Source organism: Bos indicus, chromosome 1, assembly GCF_029378745.1.
Source record: "Bos indicus isolate NIAB-ARS_2022 breed Sahiwal x Tharparkar chromosome 1, NIAB-ARS_B.indTharparkar_mat_pri_1.0, whole genome shotgun sequence".
Lineage (NCBI taxonomy): Eukaryota > Metazoa > Chordata > Mammalia > Artiodactyla > Bovidae > Bos > Bos indicus.
In genome coordinates this window covers 84,626,723-84,648,653 of record NC_091760.1, presented here as the reverse complement: position 1 = coordinate 84,648,653, position 21,931 = coordinate 84,626,723, and the positions used below count along the sequence as shown (strand labels likewise).

General features: G+C 40.6%; 1 protein-coding gene across 3 annotated transcripts in view; it reads right to left on the bottom strand.

Moving 5' to 3' along the window:
- Positions 1-17,319: 17,319 nt before the first annotated feature.
- MCCC1 (methylcrotonyl-CoA carboxylase subunit 1) overlaps positions 17,320-21,931 on the bottom strand; it is a 58,912-nt gene continuing 54,300 nt past the window's right edge. For all 3 annotated transcript variants that reach the window (XM_019959114.2, XM_019959120.2, XM_070791266.1), the window contains 3 exons: positions 20,169-20,276; positions 18,173-18,244; positions 17,320-17,680 (listed from right to left, as the gene is read on the bottom strand). In XM_019959114.2, coding sequence (XP_019814673.2) covers positions 17,552-17,680; positions 18,173-18,244; positions 20,169-20,276 — 309 coding nt within the window. In that variant the 3' untranslated portion in view covers positions 17,320-17,551. The remainder of the gene's footprint in view (positions 17,681-18,172; positions 18,245-20,168; positions 20,277-21,931) is intronic.

The window sequence follows — 21,931 nt, the reverse complement described above, 5'->3', positions numbered from 1 at the left end:
CCCAGCATCAGAGTCTTTTCCAATGAGTCAACTCTTCGCATGAGGTGGCCAAAGTACTGGAGTTTCAGCTTCAACATCATTCCCTCCAAAGAAATCCCAGGGCTGATCTCCTTCAGAATGGACTGGTTGGATCTCCTTGCAGTACAAGGGACTCTCAAGAGTCTTCTCCAACACCACAGTTCAAAAGCATCAAATCTTCAGTGCTCAGCCTTCTTCACAGTCCAACTCTCACATCCATACATGACCACAGGAAAAACCATAGCCTTGACTAGATGAACCTTTGTTGGCAAAGTAATGTCTCTGCTTTTGAATATGCTATCTAGGTTGGTCATAACTTTCCTTCCAAGGAGTAAGCGTCTTTTAATTTCATGGCTGCAGTCACAATCTGCAGTGATTTTGGAGCCCCAAAAAATAAAGTCTGACAGTGTTTCCACTGTTTCCCCATCTATTTGCCATGATAAGGAGATTGTAAAAGGGTAGGGTCCCTGGTCAGGGAACTAAGATCTCATATGCTGCCTGGTACAACTGAAAAAAAGAGTTCATTGTATATTTGTGGGGAGTTCTCTGGTGGCCTATTGGTTAGAATTCTGGGCTTTCACTGCCTTGACCTGGGTTTGGGGAAGCTAAGATCCTGCAAGCTGCACTTTGTGGCCAAAAAGTTGAACAAAAAAAATTAAATTAAAAAATGAAAGAGTAAAGAACTTGGGAACCATTAAACTAGATAGCAATAGATATTAGAATAGATATTAGAAATTGACCTTTCAAAATGTTAAAAATATACTTCCTTCTCATTGATGGGATCTTCATGTATAATATGAATCTAAAATCAAATAATAGTGGCATCTGATTTTCTGTTTAGTAACAGTGACTTAAATGATCACATTCATATAATTCAATGAATTAAGGGGAACAACTTCAACAAAGAGGAAATACAAGAAAAGAAACAGTTTCTGAGAGTGTACCAAGTTTATACTCAAATTTCAATTCCAGTTCAAAACAATTCAAAAGAAAAGCAAATCACTTTCACCTTGCTTGTAAAACTGCAGAAAATTAAGATTTTTATTTTGTAATTTTCCATTTGTTTTACAGGAAGCTTTTTGATTTAGATTTTTGTTGTTGTTTAGTTTAGTTTTTGTTGTTTGTTTAGTTGTATACTCTATTGATTAAATCAATCCCAATGTCAAGGAAGACAAGAATTGAGATGGTGGCAGATGTTACTGCTTCTAACAGATACTGTATATAAAAGAAAAGTCAACCAGTTTCCACGTTGTGGTTTCAATTAGAGCTCAGAATGAACAGACTCACCCAAGAGAATTTAGGATTCCACTGGCCTTGAGGAAACTCATAAGATGAATCATTTCTGGTTTATTCCAAAATAAATATAGATTTTAAACTTCAGGCAGGAGTCAGGTTTCTCACTAACCAAACTACCTTTTCAATCTCCCTCCCAGGTAGCTGCCTCTAAGTAACGCAGGGCAGATACTGAGACCTGATCACAGGCGTCTGGTCGAGGCCCAGGGGGAAAAGGCAGGCAGGCTGGCCTGGGGTATGAAGGTGGAGAGGGTGTCAAATGGTATGTTGGGTTATTGAGGTTCCAGTCACATATATATCAAAACATATATTAAAAATAGTGTTTTGATATCCCATTCAAAGAAAGACTAAATAAGGTATAATTTTTTACTGTAAAAGTTTTCAAATATATACAAAGTACACCAAATGGTATCATTAATTCTCATGCACGCATCACCCAAATTCTACAATTATCATCTCAAGTCCAGCCTTGCATCATCCAACCCTACTTATACCATGGCCTGCATCATTTTGATGCAAATCTCAGATATTATTATTTCATTTGTATTTTAGTATCTCTAAAAGAAGCGGTCTTTAGGGGGGGGAAAACACAATACCAGTAACTCATCTAAAAAAGCAACAATAATTCCTTAATATCATCAAGTAAATGTGTTGTCTTTACATTTCCCTGGAGTGTCTACACAATTTTTTAAGAACATAAACTTTACTTAGAAAGTTAATTAACTCAGGTTTATGTTCTTGATTTCCTAATAATTTACAGACTCCTTGAGCAGAGGGACTGTGTTGTGTTTATGCCTGCTTCTGAGTGCTTTGCCAATACTTACGCCCAGATTTCACAGTAAAGATAATTAATTAAACGTGTAATGAGAGCTTTTTATGACTTTCCATGTAACTATATTCAAATCAGAAAAAAGTCATCACAACACCTGTCCAGATTTTTGGTACGGGAAATTGAGACAATATAGATCCTCAATCTCTTGAATTAAATTGAAATGAAAATGTTATATATGACATGAGCAAATGCAAATCTGAAACACCTGGCTACTAAAATTCTCTCTTGATAGTTATCACAGTTTCTGACAACCTGAGAAATTAATTCTCTAGAGAGAATCTGTCAGTTTTGGCATGCTATTCATGGTCACCAAATAAAAGTAAGAGAACATCCTTGATAGGAGAAAGATCCTATGAATTTTAATACAAAAATGGAAGGTTTGTCTTGGATTAACTCAAGATAAAGAGTTTTGAAAACCTATGCACAAGGGATTTTCCCTTTTGTACCATCTGTCCACCTGTTTCCTTTTCACTTCCACATTAGTTCTAGTTCTTTTTTAGTGTGGACAAATATATGAATTTATAGGAAAAAATAAGTGAGAGATGTATATCCTTAAGCATATGATCCTAATAGGAAAAAAGAAAGTTTTGTACATCAAAGTAAGTTCTACTTCATTTTATAATAGCAAAAATTTTAAATAAGCTGAATGTCTAAGATGAGGAAAATGGTTATATAAATTATATCCTATTTGATTACCAGGATAACTAAGGAATAATTAACAAGTTTTTAAAGTTAGAATTATGAAGACCATGTAACAACATGGAAGATGCTTATGATGTGTAAGTAAAAACAATCAGTGTTGAAATTTTATGAACATAATGATTTTGATTATGTAAACAGTGTACCTGTAAATAGAAGGCTGAAAGGAAATACAGTAAAATAATAATAGTGACTATGCTAGTGTGGGGGAATTATGCATGATTTAAAAAATATATTCCTGGCCTTTAGAATATGCTAAATAAATAATTTTCTTTTATTTTTTTAAAACTAAAAAGAGTATTAAATTTAAATACATTTTCTTCTTATTTCTTTATTTGGCTGCACCAGGTTTTAGATCCAGCATCCAGGGTTTTTAATTGCAGCATGTGATATCTAGTTCCCTGATGAGGCTCAAACCCTCTGTATTGGGAGAACAGAGTCTTAGCCACTGAACCACCAGGGAAGTCCCTGTTTTCTTCTTTTTAAAGTATGTATCCAGCTTGCTGCTGCTAAGTCGCTTCAGTCGTGTCCGACTCTGTGCAACCCCATAGACAGCAGCCCACCAGGCTCCCCCATCCCTGGGATTCTCCAGGCAAGAACACTGGAGTGGGTTGCCATTTCCTTCTCCAATGCATGAAGTGAAAAGTGAAAGTGAAGTCGCTCAGTCATGTCCTACTCTTAGCGACCCCATAGACGGCAGCCTACCAGGCTCCTCTGCCCATGGGATTTTCCAGGCAAGAGTACTTATAAATACATAAAACAATATTTATATTTTTATATTTTTATTTGTATATAAAATATAATAAAAGAATCAGGTTAACTTTTAAACATGGTGAAATAAAATATAATTTCTTTTTTAAGTTTTACTTCTTTTACTTAAGTATTAAATACTATAAAGTATTTAATAACATAATACCTAGCAGGGATCCTTACACATTAGGTGTTTGATGTATATATTGGCTGAATAGATTCGAAAATGAATTCATTTGTGCATTCATTCAACAAATATTTGTGATGACCTGCTTCACCCAATGAATATTTTTGCTGACTTAGAAAAGGTTCAAATGATTTTTTAAATTATGAAATATGCATAAGAATACAAAAACATAAGTGCACTGCTTAACAAACTGTTGTGAAATGAACCCCTAAGCCAGGTTAAGAACCAACATTACCAGCACCCTAGAACACCCACACCTGCATCCCTGACCCCAACCCCTGCTTGCAGCCAGTGGCCACCAGGACAGAGGCAGATGTGTAAGGACACTTGGGAAACTGCAGGGCCTCCGCTTCCAATGCCCTGGGCATTTGGTTTTTTGGTAAAGTTTGCAAAAGTAAACATTTTCCCACCTTTGGTTAAGACCTCTGTGTACTTTCATAGCTAATTTTGTATTCCTCGTTTCACCTTTTTTTCCTTAGAGTCCCCACAAATTGTATAAGCTTCAGTTCAGTTCAGTCTCTCAGTTGTATCCAACTCTTTGCGACCCCATGAATCGCAGCACGCCAGGCCTCCGTGTGCATCACCATCTCCTGGAGTTCACTCAAACTCACGTCCATCGAGTCGGTGATGCCATCCAGCCATCTCATCCTCTGTCGTCCCCTTTTCCCCCTGCCCCCAATCCCTCCCAGCATCAGAGTCTTTTCCAATGAGTCAACTCTTCACATGAGGTAGCCAAAATACTGGAGTTTCAGCTTTGGCATCATTCCTTCCAAAGAATACCCAGGGCTGATCTCCTTTGGTTGGATCTCCTTGCTGTCCAAGGGTCTTCTCCAACACCACAGTTCAAAAGCATCAATTCTTTGGCACTCAGCTTTCTTCACAGTCCAACTCTCTCATCTATACATGACCACTGGAAAAACCATAGCCTTGACTAAACGGACCTTTGTTGGCAAAGTAATATAAGCTTCAGGACCCACAAAATCTGAATCTGCCCGTAGACCACTATCCTGACTATTAGGTATTGTTAGCTTCCAGACAGGTTACACAGTGTAAAACTGTGCCGTTTCCCCATTTAGAATGTGCCGGATAGTTCTGTGAGCACTACCCCTTGGCTACTCCGAGAGTTACTTAGAGAAGAGAATTGACTGGCCTTTCACAGGAGCATGGTACGCGGTGTGGGTTGGCGTTTCACAGCTGTGGCCCCCTCAGAGCTGGGAATAGATCTCACTTGGCTCTCTCTTCTTTCTGAGACATACTCAGTACATCTCAGTGATGCACAGGGAGGACAAGGCCAGCCTATTACCTCCAGAACTAGTCTCTCTGAGGTAGAGCTGCTAACAGACACCTCTCTTGTTAGGCACACAGAATATTTATCATAAACGTGAATAGTTTGCTAACATTTTGAAAAAATAAAGAGATATCATGTAAAAAGTCGGCTTTCTGACTTCTGGTAAGCAGTTCAAAGATGTGCCCACTTCTGGGCCCACATTCCCACCTGACCTGGCACCAACTGGGTACAGCTGCAGAACAACTACTTTCTGAGGCCTGATGACCTCCTCCCTGAACTCATTACTTCACTTACAGGTGTTGTCTGAGTATTTGGTCCCTTTATGCATTTGTATTGACAATCTAAGGTGGCTCAGTTGTAACAGAATCCACCTGCTAATGCAGAAGATGCTGGTTTGATTCCTGGATCAGGAAGATCCACTGGAGAATGAAATGGCAACCACTCCAGTGTTCTTGCCTGGAGAATCCCATGGACAGAGGAGCCTGGTGGGCTACAGTCCCTGGGGTCACAATGAGTCAGACACAACTGAGTAAGCATGCATGCACAACCCATTACCTTGTATTAATACAAAATGCTTTCTTCAGTGATCCTTAAAAAATTAAATGTAAAAATAAGAAGGAACAAACTCCCCTCAAATACTCCATGATGACTTTCTTGCCAATATTTCCTGAACCCTTTACAATGGTGCTAGCAAGTCACCACCTCAAATGGAGTTAAACTATCTAAATGTACACAGATGAAGAAACTGAGAAACACACAAAGGTTCATCTCAAATGAAATAGTTTCCTGATCAGAAACAGTAAAAAGCAGCTAAACATATCTTTAGATCTGTGCTTACTGAATTTTAAGGTGTATCAAACTCTTACCTGGAGACCTTGTTAAAACACATGGCTGGGTCCCCTTCTCAGAGTTTCTGATTCTGTAGGTGTAGGATGGGGCTGAGACTTTGTATTTCTAAGAGGTCCTCAGCTGTTGTCCACTCTGCTGGCCTGGCATGCTTTCTGAGAACCACTGAGGCATGCTATTCAAAATGCGATTCCCTGGCTAGGTGCCTGGGAGTCTGTTAAGAATGGAGAATCTCGGGCCCTGTCTAGCCCAGTGGGATCAGGATCTGCAGTGGCTTGTGGGAACATTACACAGATGCGCTGGACTAACTTGTCACTCCCAAACCTTCCTGGGGCCTTTGTTAACTATGCAGAAGGCCAGTCCTTCCCCTTAGAAATTTATTCAGAAATCTATTCTTGTCAAGTGCTCCAAGTGATTCTTATCAGGAAAGTTTAGGGAAAATAGGCTAATGGTGGTATTAACAAATCCAAAGCAAGAATATATTTAAAAAAAAATAGGAATGAGCAAATGAAAAATTTTAAAGTGGGAAATCCCAGGGGAGAAGATTGGTAGCTTGTCTTCAACTTTTTGGGGCTTTGGAGCCAACAGTATGCATTGCTTTTGTGGAGAGAGATGCATCACATTGTCAGGTCCTTTACCATGCAACAAACTCCTTTCTTCTGGGTTCTTGCTCAACAAGAAGCCTCAACATTATAATTTGGCTTACAAGTGTTTTTCGCACCAGGAGAAACACACCACTCAAATCAATACATGTATTCTGATTTGTGACAGATACATTTCTCACTGTGAATCAAAAAATAATTAAGGTATTGATATATTTTTCTGCGGGTTCTCTTAGTGTCTCTAAGAGATCAAACCACTTTTGTTTTAATAACAAAATCAAATTTCTGGGCTCATGTGTATGTTATGCTGTTGGAGGAAGGGACAAATATTTTTGCCCACAGGTAGGTGTTTGTGTTCAGTCGTATCTGATTCTTTGCAACCCCATGGACCGTGGCCCAGCAGGCTCCTCTGTCCATGGGATCTTTCAGGTGAGGATGCTGGCATGGGTTGACGTTTTCCCCTCCAGAGAATCTTCCTGACCCAGGGATTGAGAATTACATTAGCAAATAATAAAATTAGGCAAAAATATACAAGAAATAAACATTTTTAAAAGTTAAGAGTTAAAGAAATTGTCTTAAATTTTAATTCTTTCAGTTTTATAAGTGAAATGCTGGCCTTGGTGAGTCCTATGTTTTCCCTTAATCTGTTTTCACATTCTCCAGGAAGAGGGTGAAAACCTACCCTTCTGCTTAGAAGACCTAATCTGTTACTGAATCTACCTACATTTTTTTCCCAAACATCAGATGTTTCCAAGTCCTTTCAAGTATTATAAATCTCTGAGAATTGAGGAACTCATTGCCTCCATCTACTGTCCAATCCCACAGTTTTCAACTGGGAAATTAACAAATTCTTTGTCAATGTTGAAACATGGTATTTCTATTAAGGCTTCAAGTGGATAATCTTATTCTAGAAATGAGGCCATCAGAGGATCGGTTTGTTTGGAGGATATTTTAATGTTAACCCCCATTCTGAATAGAACAGTTTTTATTTCCAAAGTTCCAATTCCACCTTAAGTTACACTGAGTTTTTAAAGGCATCTCGCCAGTTGTATGACTGGGATCCTCTGGTCAAGCAAACATGAGGGCCCTGGTACCATTAAGTTATCTGGGTGGAGATCTGAAAGCATGAAAAGATATTCAGCCAAGGAGGAAAGGTTTTCAGAAAATAGGTAAGAGTGTAACTGAGCAAGACCCTATGGGTACTTTGGGGGAAAGACCCCCTCCCATATTCTCTGCTTTAGCTCCTCTCTGGAGTACCTAGATAATAGTGTATGAGGCACATTTCCTGAGTTATTTTACAGATGTGAAAGTCAGTTCAGTTGCTCAGTCATGTCTGACTCTTTGTGACCCCATGGACTGCAGCAGGCCAGGACTCCTTGTCCATCACCAACTCCCAGAATTTACTCAAACTCATGTCCATCGGGTTGGTGATGCCATCCAACCATCTCATCCTCTGTCGTCCCGTTCTCCTCCCCCTTCAACCTTTCCCAGCATCAGGGGCTTTTCCAACGAGTCAGTTCTTCACATCAGGTGGCCAAAGTATTGGAGTTTCAGCTTCAGTATCAGTCCTTCCCATGAATATTCTGGACTGATTTCCTTTAGGATGGACTGGTTGGATCTCCTTGCAGTCCAAGGGACTCTCAAGAGTCTTCTCCAACACTACAGTTCAAAAGCATCAATTCTTTGGCACTCAGCTTTCTTTATAGTCCAACTCTCACATCCATACATGACTACTGGAAAAACCAAAGCTTTGACTAGACAGACCTTTGTTGGCAAAGTAATGTCTCTGCTTTTTCTATGCTGTCTAGGTTGGTCAAAACTTTTCTTCCAAGAAGCAAGCATCTTTTAATTTCATGGTTATAGTCACCATCTGCAGTGATTTTGGAGCCCCCAAAATAACAGTCTGTCACTGTTTCCATTGTCTCCCCATCTATTTGCCTTGAAGTGAAGGGACCAGATGCCATGATCTTAGTTTTCTGAATGTTGAATTTTAAGCCAACTTTTTCACTCTCCTCTTTCACTTTCATCAAGAGGCTCTTTAGTTCTTCTTTGCTTTCTGCCATAAGGGTGGTGTCATTTGCCTATCTGAGGTTATTGATATTTCTCCTGGCAGTCTTGATTCCAGCTTGTGCTTCATCCAGCCTGGCATTTCTCATGATGTACTCTGCATATAAGTTAAATAGGCAGGGTGACAATACACAGCCTTGATGTACTCCTTTTCCGATTTGGAACTAGTCTGTTGTTCCATGTCCAGTTCTAACTGTTGCTTCTTGACCTTCATATAGATTTCTCAGGAGGAGGAAACCCTTTAGGGAGCTTTATATTGGCACCTTTACAATAAATGCTGAGCTTTCCTTCACTGCAACCCAGTGTCAGTAGATTAACTTTACTGCAAATTGGTGAGCAGATCCCAGTTTGGTGTGGTAATAAGAGGAATGTAAATTCTTGATGAATAAAACTGTTACCCCACCCCACTCCCCCAGGAGATAGCATTATATAGTTAGCACACAATTTTGGAATGAAAAGTCTTGGTTTCAGTTTTGGTCCCACCAACTATTGAAAATATGATTGTGTCGAAGTTTCTCATTATCTCAGTCCCTTCAAATTTTTATGAGGATAATAATGGTGATGTGAGAGTTGGACCATAAAGAAGATTGAGCACCAAAAAATTGATGCTTTTGAACTGTGGTGTTGGAGAAGACTTTTGAGAGTCCCTTGGGTTGCAAGGAGATAAAACCAGTCAATTCTAAAGGAAACCAACCCTGAATATTCATTGGAAGGACTGATGCTGAAGCCAAAACTCCAATGCTTTGGCCACCTGATCAAAGAGTCAACTCATCAGAAAAGACCCTGATGCTGGGAAAGATTGAAGGCAGGAGAAGAAGGGGATGACAGAGGATGAGATGGTTGGTTGGTATCACCAACTCATCGAACATGAGTTTGAGCAAGCTCCAGGAGATGGTGAAGGATAGGGAAGCCTGGCATGCTGCAGTCCATGGGGTTGCAGAGTTGGACATGACTGAGTGACTGAACAACAACAAAATCGTGGTGATACCTCTTGGTGATGAAATGTCAGTACATCCTAAAATGGGCTTCATAAATGTGAGTTGTTACTGTGGGCACAGTAAAAATACCTTCAACTATTTGGTGTTTTTAACTTAATTTTTCAATACTTCATTATTAGTCTTTGACCCAGCAATTCACTTCAGGGAATTTATCCTAACAGATATAATTGAGCATGGGAAAAAAAGATATTGTCACATTATTCACTGCAGCATTTCTTAATAATACTAAAATGCTGAAAACAACCTAGATGCCCACCAATAAGTGTCTAGCTGAATAAATTATATCCATTGGGTGGAACAAATGGAATGCCATGCAGCTGTAAAACAAAATAAGGAAACTCCCTATATTTTGTTAAGGAAGGCTCTCTAACACACATTACTAAATAAAAAAGCTAAGTGCAGAACTTGACTTTTACTGTAGAAGAGAGGAACAAAGGGAAAGCAGTCAAGAAACAGTAGTCAGTAGAGTGCTCCTCAAGGGAGTGTACCTAACAATCTGATACATATCTTTGAGTTGTTTGCAGGAACTCTGGTCCCCACCCAGGTGATCCCAGACTAGTTGGAATCTAGGGAATGATGATATTGACCTTTTCTGACCCTCATGACTTCAATTAACTAAAGCTTGGCCTGTCAATCTTTGCTCCAGTTCTACGCTGAATTCCCCCCGCTCCAGCCCCTTCGTGAATATGCATATACCACAAAAGCCCCTTCATGCCTATGTAGAACACTGTTAGCTTAAAAATTCCCCAGGGACTTCCCTGGAGATCCAGTGGTTAACACTTTACCTTCTAATGCAGGGGTTGCAGGTTCCAGCCCTGGTCAGGGAACTAAGATCCCACATGGCTCACAGCCAAAAAAACCAAAACATAAAACTGAAGTGATATTGTAACAAATTCAGCAAAGACTTTAAAAATGGTCCACATCCAAAAAAAAAAAAAAACAATTTTCCCCAATTTTGTTGTTTGGGACACTGCTTTGGGAGAGATCCCTGTGTTCTCCTTACTTGCTGAAAGTAATAAGTCCTTCCTCCTCCCAGTGTTTGGCTTGGTTGTATCTTTGGAGGTGAACTCAGTTTTCAGGTAATAAAGGATACACAACAAACAATAGTGGTTAACTAGGGAATTTCCTGGTGGTCTACTGGTTAGGATCTACTCTTTCACTACCCAGGGCATGGGTTTGACCCCACAAGGCGAGTAGTGCAGCCAAAAAAGAAAAAAGTAGTGGTTACTACTGCCAGAGGTGATGCGGCTGTGTGGGAGGGAAGGAGATTTTCACTGTATATATTTTTATATATATTTTTGGATTTTGAAGCATGGGAATATATCCAGTTCAGTTCAGTCGCTCAGTCATGTCCGACTCTTTGCAATCCCATAGACTGCAGCACACCAGGCCTCCCTGTCCATCACTGACTCCTGAAGCCTACTCAAACTTATGTCCATCAAGTCAGTGATGCCATCCAACCATCTCATCCTCTGTTGTCCCCTTCTCCCACCTCCAATCTTTCCCAGCATCAGGGTCTTTTCAAATGAGTCAGTTCTTCACATCAGGTGTTCAAAGTATTGGAGTTTCAGCTTCAGTATCAGTCCTTCCCATGAATATTCTGGACTGATTTCCTTTAGGATGGACTGGTTGGATCTCCTTGCAGTCCAAGGAACTCTCAAGAGTCTTCTCCAACACCACAGTTCAAAAGCATCAATTCTTTGGCACTCAGCTTTCTTTATAGTCCAACTCTCACATCCATACATGACTACTGGAAAAGCCATAGCTTTGACTAGACAGACCTTTGTTGGCAAAGTAATGTCTCTGCTTTTTCTATGCTGTCTAGGTTGGTCATAACTTTTCTTCCAAGAAGCAAGCGTCTTTTAATTTCATGGCTGAGGTCACCATCTGCAGTGATTTTGAAGCCCCCTAAATAAAGTCCGTCACTGTTTCCATTGTCTCCCCATCTATTTGGACCAGATGCCATGATCTTCGTTTTCTGAATGTTGAATTTTAAGCCAACTTTTTCACTCTCCTCTTTCACTTTCATCAAGAGGCTCTATAGTTCTTCTTTGCTTTCTGCCATAAGGGTGGTGTCATCTGCCTATCTGAGGTTATTGATATTTCTCCTGGCAGTCTTGATTCCAGCTTGTGCTTCATCCAGCCTGGCATTTCTCATGATGTACTCTGCATATAAGTTAAATAGGCAGGGTGACAATACACAGCCTTGATGTACTCCTTTCCCGATTTGGAACCAGTCTGTTGTTCCATGTCCAGTTCTAACTGTTGCTTCTTGACCCGCATATAGATTTTTCCACAGTTTGTTGTGATCCACACAGTCAAAGGCTTTGTCATAGTCAATAAAGCAAAAGTAGACATTCCAAAATTAAATATTTATTTGAGAACAGACTAATAATATTTACATGGCTGAGGAACTAAACATGTGTGGCTTATCTTAAATATACGATAGCATGGAATGACCTCAGCAGGGGTCAGTTCTGCGAGAGGAGCAGGGAAGGTCGAGGGCAACTGTGGATGAGAAGTCTGTTTAGATGGAGACATCAAAAAAGGAAGCTCTGTGTGTGGCCAAATATGTAACAGGAACAAACAGGCAGGTGCCAGTCTGCCTGAAAATTAACACGAAGGCTGCTTTCAGTAATGGAGAAAACCATATGGCTTTTATGATATAGGAGGTAATGAAAAAGGAATAAAAACAACTGGGAAGACAGAGACATCCCAGGTTACCTTTATTGTTGTTAGTGATTTTGAAAATTATTTTCTGGTGGTGGGAGTGGTGTATGTGGAATGAGAGTTATTTCAAATGTAATCAAAGGGTTTAGGAAAATGCTAACCAGCAGTGGTAAGAACAGAGAATGTTAGCCATCTTGGGAGGGAGGAAGTTACATACAGGCTGTGGTTGGAGGCTTCAGGGAAGGCAACGCAGTGCAGGAGACTGAGTCCGAATCAGAGGCACCAAGGCATTCTGCTTCCTGGGATCCAGCAGATGGGGAGACAAATGTCAGGCTGACAGGGTAATCATCGGTATCAGGGCTATGATATCTGCTAACGGTCAAGGCACTCGCAGAAGAAATAGTGTCTCCAGGGTTACTCACAGGGTGTGGGGGTGGATAGGCAAGACAGCTCCCACCCAGCCAGAGACTTTGAGAGTTGTGAGCAGGGCCTCCTGGGATGCCCTATACTGAGTACAGTCTAACTTATACTCTGAGACTCAGACTCTGAGTCTACCCAGACTCTGAATTAGTAGTTAGACTACTAACCCCAAGGGTGCAGCTCCCTGGGGCCAGCCCTCAGGGAGCAGGGTGTCATTAGCAGAAGGGGACTAATGACCCAAGACTCCCTACTCTGGGCTTGGAGCAAAGCACTTGGGGACAGCCATCTCCTCCAGTCTCACCATGCAGTTTAAATCACATTTTCCTTTTCCTGGGTATTTTGAAGCTTAGTGTGAATATCTAGGAGTGCTTTTTGAGATCCTCTGATGAAAGGTGCAACAGAAATGTAAAGTATTACTATCAACACGGTAAATATTTTAACGGCAACAGCAGAAGTTCTATGTGTAGGCAGAACATAGTTGCACATTCCAACACCCAATATTCCTAAGGGAACCATTGGGGAGTCAAAAATGGTACTTGTGCAAGAGAAGAGAAGCCAGTGATAGTGGGGGAAAAAGAGTTGAATTAAGTAAGAGCCCTCTCTACAATGCTGACCAGTGGAATGGTAATGCCCACTCAAACAGGCTTTATCCAGATACCAAGATTTCCCCTCCAAGTACCAGCCACAAACATGAGTGACAACTGATGTGGATGGTGGAGCAGGTCCAGGCCCAGCCTTTGCGCAAGAGGCAAGCTGCTTCTGGAAGCACTGTTGTCCCATTAGCAGGCAGACAGGCTCTGGGACATGCCAGCCTGGCAGCTGACTGTTGTAGAGGGAGGGGCTGATGGAGGCTTCCCCTGACAGCACCAGTCTGCCTGAGGTCGACAGGTGCCTGGCTGACCCTGGAGCGGGCTAGGGCTGAGGGAGTGGAGAGAGGGGATAGAGTGATGCATGACCAGGCAGGATTTTTTCCCCCACCACAGGTCCTGGGAATTTTGCTGGCAAGAATAATCAGCTGGGCTTAATTTAGTGCAGTTTCTTAATTGCTCTTACGCAGTAACTGAAGTTAGAAATTACTAATAACTGCCAGGTGAGTATAAATGATGTTTCAAGCACAGTGCTATAGTCAGCCTCTATATTTTCTCATTTAATCTTCACAACTCTGGGAGGTAGTGCTACTACCCTCATTCACAGGCAGAGCTCCGAGAAGGTGAAGGACATGCCCAAGACACTACAGTAAGTGGTCAGGCTAGGACCTGAATGCAGGAACTGTAACTCCAAAGCTGTTTTGTCTACAACACTATGTGTCTTCCTCAATGGTTAAAAGGCAACCATCAGGGCTCTGAAATTTTGTTTTCTTGGTTATTATAGTCCTAAAACACACTGCATCCAGAATGTTATCGTCAAAGATAAGGTAGCAAACAAGCTTTCTTCCAACTAACAATATGGCTCAGGTTTTGATCCATGCCTATAAATGGATCTTATCCAAAAAAGAACTACTTTGAAGTCAAGGAGACATGAACATGGACCCCCTGGCCAGGCTTCCATATTTGGTGCCTCTTTCGGACTCACTGTCTCCAGCCTCTTTCCACTTTCCAATCTATATTCCAGACTGTGGCCAGAAATAACTCTGAAAAACCTGTCTGTTTGAAAATCTCCAGGGCTCCCAACTGCGTTCAGAATAAAGCCCGTCCCGGACGGGCAGCCCCGCTCGGCCACGCCCCCCACGGCCCAGCCCCCGCTGGATCTCTCTGATCCCCAAGCAGTGCGCACTTTCACACCTCGCTGTTATTATTAGCCCTGCTAGTTCCTTTGCCTGCAATGGCCTGGGCTTACCTTCTTTCTGCGTCTGGCAAATGGCTTTCCTCCAAAGGCTGGTTCAAATGTCACTGCTGCTCCCTCAGCGTCCTGACCCAAAGCAGAATTTATTACTCCAGTCGCTTGACCCTCCCCGCTGAGGGCACCTGGTGCCCAAGCATATTATACCACTCACCATCAATTACAGTACATTACTGGATACAGCTGGATCTTGTTTCCCGTTAATTGAGGCAAGGGCAAAAACCATTTCTTACCATCTTTGCTTTCAGAGGCCCAGGTATACAGCAAATGCCCTAAGTGTTTTAGAAGAAATAGATGTAGTTATGTGCAAAGGAACCGCTCACACAGCACCACAGCGATGATCTCAAAGAAAGTCCCCAATATATGGATAACTGGGGTAGCTGGCTTCCAATTCCTTCTCTACACATCATTACTTGTGATCCACAGAGCTCCTCCACCATGAAATAGAGAATAACTTTATCTTGTGCTCCTGAAGGTATGAAGAGGGTCATACAGCAACCCCAAATTGCTACCAAAGCACCTTCGCTCTTCCCTCCGGTCAAAAGAGGAAGTTTTGTTTACACAAGGGAAAAGGCTGTGTTGCTAAAAGTATAGTTAAAAGCACTGGTTTAGGATAGTCCCTGGTGCTCCAATGATTAGGACTCGACGCTTTCATTGCTGAGAGCTCTGTGCCATCACCAAAAAAAGCCCTGGTTTTGATGGTCTCTTCCTTTACTTCCTCATGACTATCTATCTGTAAGCACCTCTTCCTAACTGGTTTTCCAGCCTCTAGTCCTTTCCTCTTCCATCCAACTTGCAAATTACTGCCAGAATAAATTTTCTAAAATATTATTTGAATATGTAATGTATATGATCACCAAACATCCAGCTGTACAACGAGAACACTAAACCGTAACCTGCGTCTACCTGAACATACTTCATACATGTCAACCCCTTGCTTAATTACCTGGAGCTGATCACTGTCTTTAATTTTTAATTCTACTTTTTAAAGAATGTTTTATTAAAGGGGAAATGGTGGGGGAGAGGTAAACTAGGAGCATGGGATTAACAGATATAAACTACTATACATAAAATAGATAAGCAACAAGGACTTACTGTATAGTACAGGGAACTATATTCAATAATCTGTAATAACCTATAACGGAAAAGAATCTGAAAATAATAGATATCAAACTGAACCACTTTGCTGTATACCTGAAACTAACACATTATCAACCAGCCATACCTTAATAAAAAAATAGCTTTATTATATATATATATATATATATATATATATATATACACGAATCTAGTTGATTTTGCAAGTCTGTAAAGATAGTACCATGTGTCTATCTCCTGGTACATGCTATTTCACTATTATGAATTCGAATTTCATCCATGCTGATGCTCTTGTTTATTTTGCTGTTACATAGTATTCCACTGTGTGCCATACCACAGTGATTTATTCCTTCTCCTGCCAACCAACTCGGATCCTTTCCAAAGCTTTGCTATTACGGGTAACGTGGCTATCAACATTCTTGGTGCACAAGTGTGTTTGTACATTTCTGAACTGGGATGTTAGGTCATAAGGTATACAAATGTTCACCCTTATGAAATAATATCAAAGTTTTTTTTTTTAAACAGACTCTAATAAGCCAGATAAAATTTTCCCTGCTGAAAAATAATTCAGTGTAACTACAACTTGCAAGATAAAATCTAAACCTGCCATTCCATGCCAGTTACCTTCTGGTCCCAAACTAAATTTCATACTTTCTCTCTTATTGTCCCTACTCACCCATCCAAGCACTTCCCTCTCCAGTTGGGCAGATTTGCTCCCGAATATAGAACCCAACTTGCTCATTTTCAACAGTGTAGGCTCTGCTCCTTCCTTTCTAGTGTATAATTTCCATGCACTCCTGCTACTGCCCTTGGGTTCTCCTTCCTTAAAGAAACCTACCCTGTGCACACCTGCCCACTGAAGTCTCTTCCCCCAACTCCTGAAGACCTGTATTCTGCACATCATAAGCCATCAGCCTTCACCCAGACCCACATCTTAGTGTGTTGAGTTTCTTGCTGCCTTGTTGGAAAAATGGATGTTCTAACTGCTGTGTGATCAGATGTCCTTGGGAACTCAGCATTTCCAAAGTCAGTATCTAGTACATTTCTCACCACTCTCTTGACAATGGAATTACTTAATTTTGGATTTGATTGTTTTCCACATAACGTTTCACATGATTATGTCTTATTTTCCCAATTAAGTCATCAGCATCTTAGAGTACAAAGACCATATTTTAAAATCTCATTGCAGTCTCTACAACATTGAATGCAGTCTCATGTGTGCAGCTAGAACTCAATTCAACAAATATTTAACACTTCAGTAGATACCTGAAAATGAAGAGGCTTGAAAGTGTGTTTCTAGAAAAATTATATTCTAGTGTACAATTTAGATATTATATATACGTGCATAAAATACATATACACAAAAGCTTAAGTGTGTGGATATACATTTGTACAAGCTTAGCAAGTACAATAAAGACAAAGGCGGTCTGGATAGAAACTTTCCAATCACAAAAACAAGAAACAAATAACATCCAAGCCTTTAAACTGCCTAAGAAGTTACTCTTTGGCAAAAACTCTTAGGTTGAGTTTAGTGCTATGGCATCTGTCTCTGAAATATGTTAATGTTCATTTTTGTCATGACTGTGCCTGGGAGATAACTCATTTAGTTAAGTGACCTTTTCTCTCTCAGTTCTCTTTTGATCAAGTTGCTGCCCACCTGCCTAAAAACAATGCATGGTATAATATTTGAGGCAGAAAGAAACCATACTGTCTCCCAATTTAAAAAGTATACTTTAATTAGTATGAAATATTTTGAGAGAATTTATTGTATTTGTGACCCAAGTACATGATTTTTAAACATGAAAGGGTTTTAAGCAGAATCATACAATCATTTAGTAAAAGTGCTAGTCGTCAGATCCCAAGAAAAGCAGGAAGGCACTTTCTCTTTTTGGTGTGAATACTGTATTGAACATGTTGCTTAACTGGCTGTTTATTTGATGGAGTTTAATCTGCTTCCCTTTCGTCAGAGTCTTCCTCCTCAAACTCGACTAAAGGAGCGTGTCTGTTGGCCTGAGAACCTTCTTTGTAGAATACCTTCTTGATTGTGCCATCCTTTGGCGCCTTTATGGTATGCTGTAGAGACACAAGGCATGGCAGACAATGGCTGTGATACTAACGAGGGTTGAGCACACACCAAGTCAAGACACAGGAAGAGTGAGAAATGAAGTCAGCTGCTTTGATGTTTTGTCATGTATCAGTGCTTCCTGACCTTTCTCACATCGCAGCACACTGAGAAAATCAAAACATGTTTATGGTGCACTTGGGGGTTGAGAGGCGTCATTACCTTGATACACCTGTAAACCATTCAAGGTCAATAATTGGGAAGCTCTGGATTAGCTAGTAATTCTCAGCCCAAGCTTCACAGTAGACTCTCAGCTGGGAAGCTTTTAAAAACTACTGATCCTTGGGCTCCCCTACAGGAAACCCCAATTCAACTGGACTAGGGAAGGATTTTTTTCCCCCTGATATTTAAAATGGTCTTAACTTACAAAATAAGACAAAAGAAAAATTGGGACCGATAGCTTCCAAAATTTACTTGGCAAGTGAACCCATGATTTCACTTACTTCCATTTTCATGGCAATCATAACCATCAGAGAGTCTCCAGCTTTTACTCTGTCTCCAGCTTTCACAAACACCTAGAGATTCAGAGCGACAGGTTAATATCTAAAAAGAGAGGTCCCTTGTGATGGTCTACATGCGATCTGACAACTGGGCAAATTATACACCTGATCTGTGGTGCGCAGAGTTGGTACAAACGTACAGAGAAGTATGTGTCTATGTGCTTGTCTTGTCTGCCAAAGACAAACACACTGGCCCCAGTCAGAGACCCACAGGTCCGCCTGGCATTGCAGGCACTGTCATAGTGGGGTCACTCCTTAGTTCCCCACCTTCACCACCCCCGCCCCATCTAGTTTTCCTTGAATCAGTGAATACATTCTACATATTTCAAGTCTTTCTGTTTTCTCATGAACAGACAGACAAGACATATCACCAACAGGGAAGGACTATAGGCCCACATCGCTTTATTGTGCTTTGCACATAATGCCTTTTTTTTCCCCCTTTTTTTAAGAGATTGAAGGTTTGTGGCAACTTCATCAAGCACGTCTCTGGGTGCCATTTTCCCAACAGCATTTGCTCACTTTGTGCCTCAGTGCCACATTTTGGTAATTCTTGCAATATTTCAGTATTCCTCCACCAGTAAAAAGATTATAACTCACTGAGAGCAGTGATGATGGTTAGCATTTCTCAGCAATAAAGATTTTTTAAAAATTTTATTTTATATTGGCATATAGTTGATTTACAACGTTGTGTTAGTTTCAGGTGTATAGCAAAGTGATTCAGCTGCGCATACATCTAAGTATTTTTAAATTATGGTATGTATGTTGTTTTTTTTCTAGACATGACGCTATTGCACACTTGACAGACTACAGTGTAATCATAACTTTTATATGCACCGGGAAACCAAGAAATTCATGTGACTTGTTGTACTGTACTTGGTGGTAGAGAACCTCACAAGTAGAGATACTGTAGTATCTCTACGGTATGCCTGTACTACACTTAAATGTCTTCACAACAGGCAGAGTGCAGGGTCTTGCCTGGCTTTCTAGTTTTTAGGTTGTTAAAAGAATTAAACTGGTTGGCAACCCAGAAAAAAATCTCTATTTTCCTTTTTTCAAGTATAAATTAAATCATATATGCCATATGGTTTTACTATCTTCTCGGTTAACATGGTTTTAAGTAGTTTTTAGAAACATCACACAGTAGAATTAGGTTCTGAAGTCAATGCGTTCAGGCCAAATTGTGAAAAATGAGAAACACGTCTCAAAGCCCCTCGATCACCCAATGTTGAGTGATAGTTTAGTGGCATTCGATGAAATCAACAATCTGGGTTTAGGCCAGTTATGAGGGGAAAAGTGCATCTTTAATCGTAAACCTGTGCAGGGATGCCCATATGACGAGGGGCCTGTTGGGAACTGAGACTGAATGAGTAAAAGGCAAGTGCAAGTTCCCCAGCCCACTGCCCTTCTGGGGCAAACATTTCCACACACGAGTGGTAGGTGAAATCATTCACACTATTTAAGTAGTTGTTTTCTTCTTCTATTTGTTGGTACCAAGGATTTTCATGACTTAAATGCAGTTGAGGGCACTCTATTGTACGCAAGTAAATAAAAGGAGACCACTGGTCTACCACCACTGGAAGTCATCACCAGTATGGATCTCATATCTGAATATATACTGCATTCAACACCAGACACGTTGTTCTTCACCAATACCTTTCAAATTTGGGATAATGCTTGGTGAATGTTCCATTTTAGTCAACTACTTTGATGGAATTCTCACTTCAAAGAAAAGTCCTTATCATAAATTAGGTAAATTTATGATTCACTGAAGACTGTAATATAGAACTTGAATCTTTGATAGATCTTCTTGTTTTCTTGAAATGGATGCTTTCCAATGAACAAGATTTAGAGAGGGGGAGAAGGATATATGAAACAAAGTTCAACAAAGACATTTATGGGGACTTACTGGACATCATTCTACATACATTCACGTCAATACCTTTTCAACAGTTCCAGTCATAGGAGCTACAGCACCCCCTTGGGTTTCTCCTGAGCTTGCTGAAGACAAGTATCGGGGAACCGGAATGCCAATCTGAATACTTCCATCCTATAAGTAGAAATGATATTTATAGGATATATATATAGGATGTATATTTATAACATAAATTAGAAATGAAATTAAGATATTATCACTGTAGTTTTATGAATAGGCCTGAGGTGATGATTATTTTCAAGCTATTTGTTAAATATGAGTCTTATTTAATACCAGGATTCTAACTAGCTTTGTGAAAGTCGGTCAGTCATGTCCAACTCTTTGCGACCCTCCAAGGAATTCTCCAGGCCAGAAACTGGAGTGGGTACCCTTTCCCTTCTCCAGGGGATCTTCCCAAGCCAGGGATCAAACCTAGGTCTCCCACATTGCAGGCGGATTCTTTACCAGCTGAGCCACAAGGGAAGCCCAAGAATACTGGAGCAGGTAGCCTATCCCTTCTCCAGCATATCTTCCTGACCCATGAATCGAACCAGGATCTCCTGCATTGCAGGTGGATTCTTTACCAACTGAGCGTCTGAGCAAATTACTAAACCCCTTTCAGTCTTGATTTCTACTATAAAGAAGTAATGGCATACATACCACAGAGGGGATTAAAAGAATTAAGTACCTAACTGTTGGTAAAAGACAGCCACTGTCTACAAGCCATTTTAGTAGCATCTCCACTCTCAGTTCCTTAGTCTAAGCCAGGAACTCTTCTTAAGAAATATATAAAATGTCCTTGATGGTCTCAATAACGTTATGAGGTGGGTATTGTTACTTATTCCTGTTTATAAATAGGAGAACTAAAACCTAGAGAGTTTAACTTGCTCAAGGTCAAGCAGATGCCGGTAGGGCCAGGATTTGAAAGCAAACAGCTTCACACATCAGAACTCATCAGTTCAGTTCAGTTCAGTCACTCAGTCGTGTCCGACTCTTTGCAACCCCATGGACTGCAGCATGCCAGGCCTCCCTGTCCATCACCAACTTCAGGAGTTTACTCAAACTGATGTCCAATGAGTCAGTGATTCCATCCAACCATCTCATCCTCTGTTGTCCCCTTCTTCTCTGCCTTCAATCTTTACCAGCATCAGGCTCTTATTCAAATGAGTCACCGCTTCGCATCAGGTGGCCAAAGTATTGCATCTTCAGCTTCAGCATCAGTCCTTCCTATGAATATTCAGGACTGATTTCCTTTAGGATGGACTGGTTGGATCTCCTTGCAGCCCAGGGGACTCTCAAGAGTCTTCTCCAACACCACAGTTCAAAAGCATCAATTCTTCAGCACTCAGCTTTCTTTACAGTCCCAACTCTCACATCCATACAAGACTACTGGAAAAATCATACCTTTGACTAGACGGATATTTGTTGGCAAAGTAATGTCTCTGCTTTTTATATACTGTCTAGGTTGGTCATAACTTTTCTTCCAAGGAGCAAGCATCTTTTAATTTCATGGCTACAGACACCATCTGCAGTTATTTTGGAGCTCAAAAAATAAAGTGTCACTGTTTCCACTGTTTCCCCATCTATTTGCCTTGAAGTGATGGGACCAGATGCCATGATCTTAGTTTTCTGAATGTTAAATTTTAAGCCAACTTTTTCACTCTCCTCTTCCACTTTCATCAAGAGGCTCTTTAGTTCTTCTTTGCTTTCTGCCATAAGGGTGGTGTCATTTGCCTATCTGAGGTTATTGATATTTCTCTTGGCAATCTTGATTCCAGCTTGTGCTTCAT